The sequence below is a fragment of the Propithecus coquereli genome, unplaced genomic scaffold, assembly GCF_000956105.1.
Source record: "Propithecus coquereli isolate 6110/MARCELLA unplaced genomic scaffold, Pcoq_1.0 Scaffold496, whole genome shotgun sequence".
Taxonomy (NCBI): Eukaryota; Metazoa; Chordata; class Mammalia; order Primates; family Indriidae; genus Propithecus; species Propithecus coquereli.
Window position 1 is genome coordinate 1,420,594 of NW_012150796.1, and position 10,638 is coordinate 1,431,231.

General features: G+C 52.5%; 1 protein-coding gene across 1 annotated transcript in view; it reads left to right on the forward strand.

Moving 5' to 3' along the window:
• The window catches only part of SLC20A2 (solute carrier family 20 (phosphate transporter), member 2), a 95,654-nt gene that overhangs the window by 76,815 nt on the left and 8,201 nt on the right, over positions 1–10,638 (forward strand). Inside the window, exons 13-15 of the mRNA XM_012655979.1 lie at positions 1,060–1,263; positions 2,482–3,070; positions 9,343–9,528. Coding sequence (XP_012511433.1) covers positions 1,060–1,263; positions 2,482–3,070; positions 9,343–9,528 — 979 coding nt within the window. The remainder of the gene's footprint in view (positions 1–1,059; positions 1,264–2,481; positions 3,071–9,342; positions 9,529–10,638) is intronic.

The window sequence follows — 10,638 nt, forward strand, 5'->3', positions numbered from 1 at the left end:
GGCATGGACCACAGAGCCAAGCTGCCCATGTTAGCTCGGCTCTGTCTGCCCCATGTCGCCTGTGTGACCTTGGGCTAATGACTTAATCTCTCTGTGCCTCAGTTCACTTGTTAATAAAATGGAGAAAATAATAATATACCTGTCTCATGTAAATGTTAATTTGTGTTATCATCTTTATAAATATTAATCTTCTGTCATTGATTATAAGCACTTTGAGGTCAGAGATCTTTATGTACCTTTTTTTTTTTTGCATTCCCTGTAGTATATAGCAAATTTAGTTTTAAAAATCTATACATTTGACCATCTAGGTAGATACAGAGGTAGATGATAGAAATGGAGACCGTATGCGAGCATCTGCAGAGGAGCTGAGAGTTTATTTCCATCCCAGCTCCGTAGGTGAGAGCTCAGCAGTTTGCCCAGGGTAATTTGCAAGCAGCAAGACAATTAAATTAGCACCATTTATCAGATTTGATTAAAAAGAATACCATTGAGCTTTTTCAAAATCCCTTGATTCTTTGTAAAGTAAAGGATTTTTAAAACTAGTAGGATCTCCCTGTTCCTTTTGAGGAAGAGAATTTACTTATATCCTAGAATTTGGTAACCCCAAAAAAATCTGAGACCAATAATTTATTGACCAGAAGAAAACCAAGCATGTTGTTAACAGTATCTACAAAGATAAAAAAGAATAAACATTTCCATGATTCTGAGGTTAGCTTAAGAAAATAGAAGGCCAATCTGGATGGTTGTAAATTCTCAGAACATTAGCCCTGGAAGGGACCTTGGTCATAAACTCTAACCCTCCTTTTTTGTTGTTTTTGGATGTGATTACCTGGGCCCTAAACTTCCATCTTTTCCTCAGTGGCCGAATTTTTTGGCTAAAGTTTTCCAGATAATTGATTGAACTTTCCAGTTTATTTTCTCTATCTAGCTATAACTTTTTTTGTGCGTATGTCCAAAGTAAGTACTAAAGTTTAAAGATATATGCTCATTTTTTATATTCATTTTTCAATAAGAAGGATTCTCTTCCAAAATTCTCAGTTCTGACTGTATTTTCTTTAGGTAAATTACAAAAAGAAGGTGCTTTATCACAAGTCTCTGATGAAAGCCTCAGTAAAGTTCAGGAAGTGGAGTCGCCAGTATTTAAAGAGCTGCCAGGCGCCAAGGCTCACGATGACAGTGTGATCCCGCTCACGGGGCCGGCAGGGGAGACCGCCGGGACCTCGGAAGCCACATCCATGGGGAGCAACCCCCGGGTCGCATACGGTAAGAATGCCTGGAGAGCCCGGGTTATGTGGTAGCCCAGAGAAGTTCCTCAGGGAAGAACCAGCCCTGCCTGGGGGTGCAAAATCTGGTTTCAATGCACGAAAGTATCCCCCAGTTTTATGTTTTGACAAAACCTAGAGGCTGAAGAGGCCTCAGGAGCCGACCCTGCAGTGAGCAGGGCAAGCTTACTCTCGCCCTGGGCTTTTCTTCCAAGAACTATTTATAGTCTTGTCAGAGGCGCCGGGGGCCACCCCCTGTGTGCGCTGCACGTGCAGCTCTTCCTGCTGCAGGCGTGACCGGCTTGCTGAGGACGGTTTACTCGGTTTGCTAGCGATGCCCTCCTCACAGAAGATGGGAAGAGAAAGCTAAAATCGTAACGAAGGAGATGGACCTGCCATCGAATCCCAGAAACCTTAGAAAACATCCAGACCATCCTGGGGGTGTCCTTTAGCCTCGTAACGTTTGTGGACACACCCAAACCTGCCTGGGTGGCTCCCACCTCTTGGGGAGGCAGGGCCCTGCCACAGCTGTGGTCTCAGACATGGCCCAAAGAAAGCACGTTAATTTTGCTTCACTGGTCTGATACTGCCTTTGACAGACATGATTGACCTTTTAAGAAGCACCTAGAATATCTGTCTCATGTGAAGTGAGTTTTGTCTCAAATATGAGATTTTTCTAAAATAAGTTTCTTTATAACAGGGGTCCCCAACCTGGGGTGAGTTGTATAATTATTTCATTATATATTACAATGTAATAATGATAGAAATAAAGTGCACAATGGATGTAATCTGCTTGAATCATCCCGAAACCGTCCTGGTCCATGGAAAAATTGTCTTATACAAAAACGGTCCCCTGGTGCCAAAAAGGTTGGGGACCACTGCCTTACAAGGATTCTCCCCTTCATGGGCACTAAGAGAGGAGAGAGTACTGGAGTCATTTCTGGAAAATACTTTTTAGCAGAACTTAACTTCTTTTTTAAAATACCATGTTATTAGTTTTATCCTTTCACTGTATGTTTCCAGGTTTCTTTTATTTCATTATTTTAACCATATCACATGCCCTTTATAGTCAATTTAGAAAATGAAGTATTTGGGAAAAAATTAAAATCATTCATAATCCAACCACCAGAAAGTCCATGAAACGGCAGGAAGTATTTCCTTCCAGATACGGTGTGCGCCCAAAAGGCTAGAAAGTGAGACCTTTTTTAACCCGTTCCAGGAAGGGCCCTTTCCATGACTCACGGCTCTGTGAAATCGCCCGTCTCCAACGGCACCTTCGGCTTCGACGGGCACACGAGGAGCGACGGCCACGTGTACCACACCGTGCACAAGGACTCGGGGCTCTACAAAGACCTGCTGCACAAAATCCACGTGGACAGGGGCCCGGAGGAGAAGCCGGCCCAGGAGAACAACTACAGGCTTCTGCGCCGGAACAACAGCTACACCTGCTACACGGCCGCCATCTGCGGGCTGCCCGTGCACGCCACCTTCAAGGCTGCCGACTCGTCCGCACCGGAGGACAGCGAGAAGCTGGTGGGGGACACGGTGTCCTATTCCAAGAAGAGGCTCCGCTATGACAGCTACTCGAGCTACTGCAACGCGGTGGCCGAGGCCGAGATCGAGGCCGAGGAGGGCGGCGTGGAAATGAAGCTGGCGTCAGAGCTGGCGGGCCCCGAGCAGCCGCGCGAGGACCCTGCGGAGGAAGAGAAGGAGGAGAAGGACACGGCGGAGGTCCACCTCCTGTTCCATTTCCTGCAGGTCCTCACCGCCTGCTTTGGATCCTTCGCTCACGGCGGCAACGACGTGAGGTAGGTGCGCGCCTTCGTTCGGCAGGAGGGCCTGCGGGCGCGGGAGACGCCAGCTTGCGGCGCGGGGGAGACCCTGCCCTGGCGGGGGCGCGAGACGGCAGCCGGGCCCCGTAAGTCGCGCGGCCATAAATGCCAGCGGGAGAACGAAGGGGAAGGTGCCGGAGCCTGGGGCGGCAGCGGGACATCCGCCACGCAGGGCGGCGCCGGCCGGCGGGTCTGGCGGAGGGCCGGGCCGCGCCGCGCCGCCGCGCAAGGGGGACAGCAGGCGCGGGCCCGGGGCCAGGCGTGCCCGGGCGCTCAAAGAAGAACACGGAGGCCGCGGCGGGGCCGCCGGGACACGGGTCAGCGGGCCGTGCCCGCCCGGAGACACGGGCGTGTGGACGTAGAGGGGCCTGAGCGGCGCTGCCGCGGGGCTTTCATGTTGTGACCGGGCCGGAGAGAAGCAAGGGCGTGGGCGGGGAGGCCGCGGGGGTGACCGCGGCAATCCAGGGGGAGCGGGACCGCGCAGGAGGCAGAGGGGCAGCGGGCGCGAGGAGAAGCAGGCGGGTCCAGCCACCCTGGCCCCAGCACTTCGGAGAACAGAGTCGCCACTTCTCAGGGAGGGCGACCGACTGGGGTGGAGCGGAGAAGCTTGCAGCTGGACATGTGAAGTGTGAGATGCTGTGACATGCAGGTGACAAGCTGAGCAGACAGCAGGCTGCGTGCGCCCGGGTACAGGGAGAGGCCGGGCCACAAGGCAGGTGCGGGCCTGCGCTGTGCAGAGCCGGTGGTGCCGGGCGGCAGCACCTGAGCAGCGAGGCGAGGAGGCAGGGCGTTGAGTGCTCTGGGAACCTGGCATCCAGGGCTGTGGGAACGGCAAGGAGGCAGCAAGGACATGTGTCGAACCAAGAAGCTATAAGAACTTTCTAGAAGCTGATTTTTCATGTACATTTAGCAGTAACCTGGAAACTGACACTTATGCACCCTTAAAATATTTTTTCTATTTTTTCAAAAATGCCTAACTTGTTACTAAAAGGTGTTTTCAAAACCACAAACACAGCCCAGCCTCGGCGGCTCACACCTGTAATCCCAGCACTCTGGGAGGCTGAAGCAAGAGGATCGCTTGAGCCCAAGTGTTCAAGACCAGCCTGGGCAACATAGTGATACCCCCATCTCTACAGAAAAATTTTAAAAATCAGCGGGCCATGGTGGCGAGCACCTGTAGTCCCAGCTATCTGGGAGGCTGAGGCAGGAGGATCACTTGAGCCCAGGAGTAGGAGGCTGCAGGGAGCTGTGATCACACTGCCACACTCCAGCCTGGGTGGCAGAGCAAGACCATCTCAGAAATAAAAACCAAAACCAAAAAAAAAACCTGTAAACAAAATATTAAACTTCTAGGCTGGTAATTTATCAGCTTTCTATTCATTCGTTTGTTTGGTCAGTCAGCAAACATTCATTGAGCACCTACCGTATGCCTGGTAGTATATGAGGCTCCAGAGCTAGAGAGGTAAGATGTGGCCTGCACCCCGCCCGTCCCTGTGGGGGTGCAGCTGCATGAGCAGACACCCACATCTGGGCACTGTGTTTGCGGAGGGAGCTGGGCCCTGGGTGCATACAGCGTGGGGCACAGGGAAGAACTTCAAGGGAGAGGTGACGTTGCCACAGGGTCTTGGAGGCCTAACAGGAGTGTGTCAGGCAGAGAAACGGGGCCTGGGTGTTTTTGTGTAGAGGAAGTACAATATACTGAATCTCCACGGCCTTGTGTCCTCACCTGTGAGATAGGGAAAACTGCACTTCCCTGCAGAGCTGCTGTGAGGAGGAAGCGGCGTTTGTAAAGCACCTAGAACCTGGCGGCAGGTGGCAGGCACACGCAGTCCCAGCCATCCGAGTGGCAGCGAAGGTGTGAGGTCAGCAGGGCAGGAGTCTGGTGGGAGCAGCGCCCATCAGGAGAGCCTGGTGGCCGTGGTCACACTGGTGACAGGAGGACAGTGGCGTTTAGGAGAGGTGTGCAGAACCCGGGAGGCCTGACCAGGGGTCCGCTGCTGGGGAGGGTCACTTTGCAGGCTGGGCTCCCTGGGTGAGATGATTGTCGGGCTGTGCAGCTGGACAAACCCCAGTGACCGAGCACTTTCCTTCAGTGGCATCTTTAATACCAGTGACAAGGCCCAACACCGCTCGGGGGCTCCGCTTCCCCGCTGCACGAGGCAAAGCAGCCTGTTGACAGTGGGCTCTTTTCGCGAAGCCCAGTGACAGCGTGGCAGGCATCTGCAAAGGGGGTGACCCTCCAGCCCCGGCCCCACCAGCCAGCCACACACCCAGGCCTGGCTCTGCAGGAAGCCGGACAGCCTCCTGCTCCCTTCTGTGCAGCCCTGGATGAGCCACTTTCCCAAAGCCTCGGTTTCCCAACCTGTAGACTGGGGGTAAAACAAGCACCAGCCTCATGGGGTTTCCGTGAAGATTCCGTGAGCAACTTTGTGGATTGTGCTGGGACGGTGCTCCTCCAATACTCAGAATCTACACATTGTCACTGCGACTATTGCTGTCATGTGGGGCTAATGTTTCTTCCAAACCAGGAAAATATGCGCTTGTCATCTTTTCATTGCCCAGTTGTGACTGCCCACGGGTTGCCATGCACTGTCTACCCACATGCAGCTGCAGCTCTTTGTTGAAGAATTCTTGTCACCAGACAGGCCTGGGCATCTCATGCTCTGCTCAGCATCGTCTGTCTCCATGCTGTTCTGTTGGGGGCACTGCGTTCTGTCCTATCTTAGTAATTTTTATCTGCTGCCCCCACACCACCCCACTTCCTCCTCCTCCTCCTCTTCAACAATTCGTGTTTTTTTAGAGACAGAGTCTCACTCTGTCACCCAGGCTGGAGTACGGTGGCTTGATCTGAGCTCCTGCGCTGCAGTGATCCTCCTGCCCCAGCCTCCAGAGTAGCTGGGACTGTAGGCGCCACCACCACACACAGCTAATTTTTAAAATTTTTATAGAGATAGGGTCGCGCTATGTTACCCAGGCTGGTCTCAAACTCCTGGGCTGAAGCAATCCTGCCTCGGTCTCCCAAAGTGCTGGGATTACAGGCATGTGGCACCGCACCTGGGCAAGAATTCTTTACTGAAGGCCTGGTACCAGTGGAGTGTTATGAATATACGAATGGGGTCTCTGTCCTTTAGGAGTTTAAACTCCAGTTAGGGAGATCAGAAAAACATAAACATGGAAAAGTAAGAACGCATCCAAAAACAGTATTTCAAGTTCAAAGGAAGAATCCAGGTGACTAGAGCAATTACTTGCTTGCAGTTTGGGGACTGGGTTTTGAGGTTTGGGGGCAGGGTTGTCATATGATAAAAGCTAAGTTCTAGAAATAATAATAGGCCAGTGAAGAGCAGCATCTGTTCATTCAACAGAAGGTTAAGTTTGCATGAGGCCTGGGTACCGAACCGTTTATTCTCCTTCGGAACAGCCCCGCGAACTGGCTGAGCGGTAGCTTTCCAAGATGGGACCTGAAGCTCAGAAATGTGAGGTTACTTGCCCAGGATCACACAGCTAGAGAGAAGCAGACTTGGAAGCCGGTTCTTTGTGACTCTCTGTCACACTCTTGTCTACACAGCGGGGTTCGGGGAGGAGACTAGAGCTAGAGACAGCCTGACTGACAGTGACCGTGTTCAGGGGAAGGCCATGAGGGCCTGAGCCCACGCCCAGTCCTGCACCTGCCAGCAACGGTACCTCGGCCTCGGTTTCCTCCCCAGCAGGGTAGGAGCCATAGAGCCCAGCGTGCGGGGTGGTCGTGAGAATTACTGATTAGCAATACCACTTGTGACCCCACAGTGTGGGGCCTGACAGGTCCGTCCAAACTGGTAGCTCGTATTCATAGTGGTAGCGGGGGTGGCACTGAAAATGGAAAGAAATTTGCGGAAAAAGGAAAGAAAAAAAGAAGTTGGTTATTGTGTCCACTTCCTGTGACTTTTCAGTACTTTTTAAAAAATAAATTACACACCTGTTAGGACGGCTACTTAAAAAAAAGAAACAACAGAAAATAACAAGTGTTGCCAAGCACGTGGAGGGCTTGGAGCCCTCGCGGCGGGAACGAGCCAGCAGGAGTCTCCTCGCGCGCCAGAACAGCGCCGCGGGGACCCCGCGGGCCGCCTTCCGGGCGGCGTCCGTCCCCTCCGCCCGCCGCGGCTTCGTGGAGCATTCTGTGGAGCATTCTGAACCCTGTTGTCACTTCGACGGTGTTCACAGCTTCTTCTCCAGGAGCAGATTCCGCCTCAAAAAACACTTTTCTTGCTCATCTTGAAGCAGCAGCTGCGGCCTGTTCGGGCTTCGCGGCGAGAGCGCAGGGCGCCGGCCGCGTCCTCCTCCCCGCGGGCCTTCAGCCCTCGGAGGCTTCCACGGGGCTGGAATCAGCTGCTCCCGGACTCCTGCTGGTGCCGGTACTCGGTTCTCCTCCCGTGAGTCGTGAATGTTCGGAACGGCACCTGGAATCGTGAACCCTTTCCGGAAGGTTTTAATTCACTTTGCCCAGATCCCTCGGAGGAATCACTATCGATGACAGGCGTCGCCTTACAAAATGTGTTTCTTAAATAAGAAGACTCGAAAGTTGAATCACTCCTGACCCACGGGCTGCAGAGTGGCTGTCGTGTCCGCAGCATGGACACAACGCTCCTGTCCTGTGTGTCGCCACCAGCGCTCTCGGCTGACCAGGTGCTGTCAGCGAGCAGTAATATCTTGAAAGGAATCTTTTCTCCGGAGCAGCAGTGGGCTTGAAATAGTCAGTAAACCATTCTTTAAACGGATGTGCTATTATCTAAGCTAGAGCACAGGCAGCGGAGACTTAACGTAGTTCTTAAGGGCCTGAGGATTTTCAGGATGGTAAATGAGCGTCAGCTTCAACTTAAAGTCACCAGCTGCATTAGCCCCTAACGAGTCAGTCTGTCCTTTGAAGCCAGGCATTGATTTCTCTTCTCTAACTATGAAAGTTCTAGATGGCATCTTCTTCCAGTGGAAGGCCATTTTATCTACAGTGAAAATGTGCTGTTGAGTGTAGCCACCTTAACTAACAGAGCTTCTGGATAACTTCCTGCAGCTTCTCCATCAGCACTTGGTGTCACCTTGCACTTCTGTGTCCTGGAGACGGCTTCTTTCCTTAGACTTCATGAACCAACCTCTGCCAGCTTCCAGCGTTTCTTCTGCAGCTGCCTCACCTCTCTGGGCCTTCATGGAATTGAAGAAAGTTAGAATCTCTTTCTGGATTAGGCTTGCGCTCGAGGGAATGTTGTGGGTCGTTTGATCTTTGATCCAGACCACTCACACTTCTCTGTGTCGCTTTCTTGTCATGCATCCGTTCAGTGGAGTTTCTTCAGGAACCTTTCCTTTGCATTCACGACTGGCCTGTTCGGCACAAGAGGCCGAGTTTTTGGCCTGTCTCAGCTTTTTACATTCCTTCCTCACCAAGCTTGACCATTGCTAGCTTTTCCTTTAAAGTGAAAGACATGAGCCAGACCCAGCGGCTCATACCTGTAGTCCCGGCAACTCAGGAGGCCGAGGTGGGAGGATCGCTTGAGGCTAGGAGTTCAAGACCAGCCTGGGCAACATAGCAAGACCCTGTCTCTAAAAAATATGAAAAAAACTAGCCAGGCATGGCGAGGTGCACCTGTGGTCCCAGCTACTCAGGAGGCTGAGGCAGGAGGATCACTTAAGCCCGGGAGTGTGAGGCTGCTGTGAGCTATGGTTGTGCCACTGCACTCTAGCCCAGGAGACAGAAACCTTGTCTCAAATAAAAATTAAAAAATAAAGTGAAAGAGGTGCAACTCTTCCTTTCACTTGAACACTCAGAGGCCATTACAGGGTTGTTAACTGTCGTAATCTCGGCATCATTGCGTCTTAGGGCACAGAGACGCCAGAGGAGAGAGAGAGATGATGGAATGGCCTTTCTGGTGGGGCAGCCAGAGCACACACAACGTGATGTTGCGCGGGTGCAGCCACGGTGCCCCACAGCAGTTACAGTCGTAACGTCAAAGATCACCGGTCACAGATCACCGTAACAGATGCAATGACAGTGGGAAGATTTGACATACTGTGGGAACCACGTGCACAGAGGCACAAAGTGGGCACACGCTGTTGGGGAGGTGGTGCTGAGAGACCTGCTTGACACAGGGTGGCCACAAGCATTCAGCTTGTAAAAAATTCACAGTATCTGCAAAGTGCAACAAGGTGCAGCACGACAAGACGAGGTATGCCAGGATTGTGTACAGCGCCAATTGTGTGTGTCATTGATGTTCTTTCTTCCCCAGTAATGCCATTGGTCCCCTCGTCGCCCTGTGGCTGATTTACGAACAAGGTGCAGTAATGCAGGAAGCAGCTACTCCTGTCTGGCTGCTGTTTTACGGAGGCGTTGGAATCTGTATGGGTCTCTGGGTTTGGGGGAGAAGAGTGATCCAGACCATGGGGAAAGACCTCACCCCAATCACACCGTCCAGGTAAGCCAGCAGGTGGGCTGGGGGGACGGGGCTCATCCTCGAGGCCTGTGCGGGGCCCCTTGGTGCAGGTGGCCTGCAGCCCGTGGTCACAGGAGAGGGCAGCGGGCAGGAATGGCCCCTCCCCCTGGCACCACCACGCCACTGCCCTGCTCCCCACCTGTGTCCACAGGGCCGGAGAGGAGGGGCGGGAAGATCAGAGAAGGTGGGAGAAGCTGAGCAGCGCGGAGGGGAGGGGGAAAGCGCAGCCCACCCTGCAGCCCCTGCCCCGTCCAGCCACTGTTGGGTTTGCCCAGTGTGAGTCCAGAGGGCAGCAGGGAGGGAGGGGTGCAGACTGCTCCGGGGCCCAGGGCCGGCCTTTCCAGAAAGTTCTCTGGCCACGCCAGCTCTCACCGGCCATCCTTTTGGGGTTGCCGCTTGTGTCCTTTCTCTCACTCGGGTGGCCCTGCCGTCCTGGTGGGTCTCAGGCTCTACGTGTGTTTCCTCTGTCGTGCGGCCCTTAGCTGTATGGGGTTAAATAAGCTCACCAAGGAACTTTCAGAACACAACCAAAATTTAGAGCTACCTATTGTGGTAGACCTTTTTTTTCCTCTTTCTCTCAAACATATTGGAGTGTCTATAACCAGTCAGTAACAAAAAGGTTTTTAAAATTTTAAAATTAAAAAAAAATCCTGGAGATTTTCTTTTCTTTCTAATTTTAAGTATTCCCCCTTGAAATTTATTTTAATAAAGATTTCTTTATGAAAATGGAAAGAAATTTGCGGAAAAAGGAAAGAAAAAAAGAAGTTGGTTATTGTGTCCACTTCCTGTGACTTTTCAGTACTTTTTAAAAAATAAATTACACACCTGTTAGGACGGCTACTTAAAAAAAAGAAACAACAGAAAATAACAAGTGTTGCCAAGCACGTGGAGGGCTTGGAGCCCTCGCGGCGGGAACGAGCCAGCAGGAGTCTCCTCGCGCGCCAGAACAGCGCCGCGGGGACCCCGCGGGCCGCCTTCCGGGCGGCGTCCGTCCCCTCCGCCCGCCGCGGCTTCGTGGAGCATTCTGTGGAGCATTCTGAACCCTGTTGTCACTTCGACGGTGTTCACAGCTTCTTCTCCAGGAGCAGATTC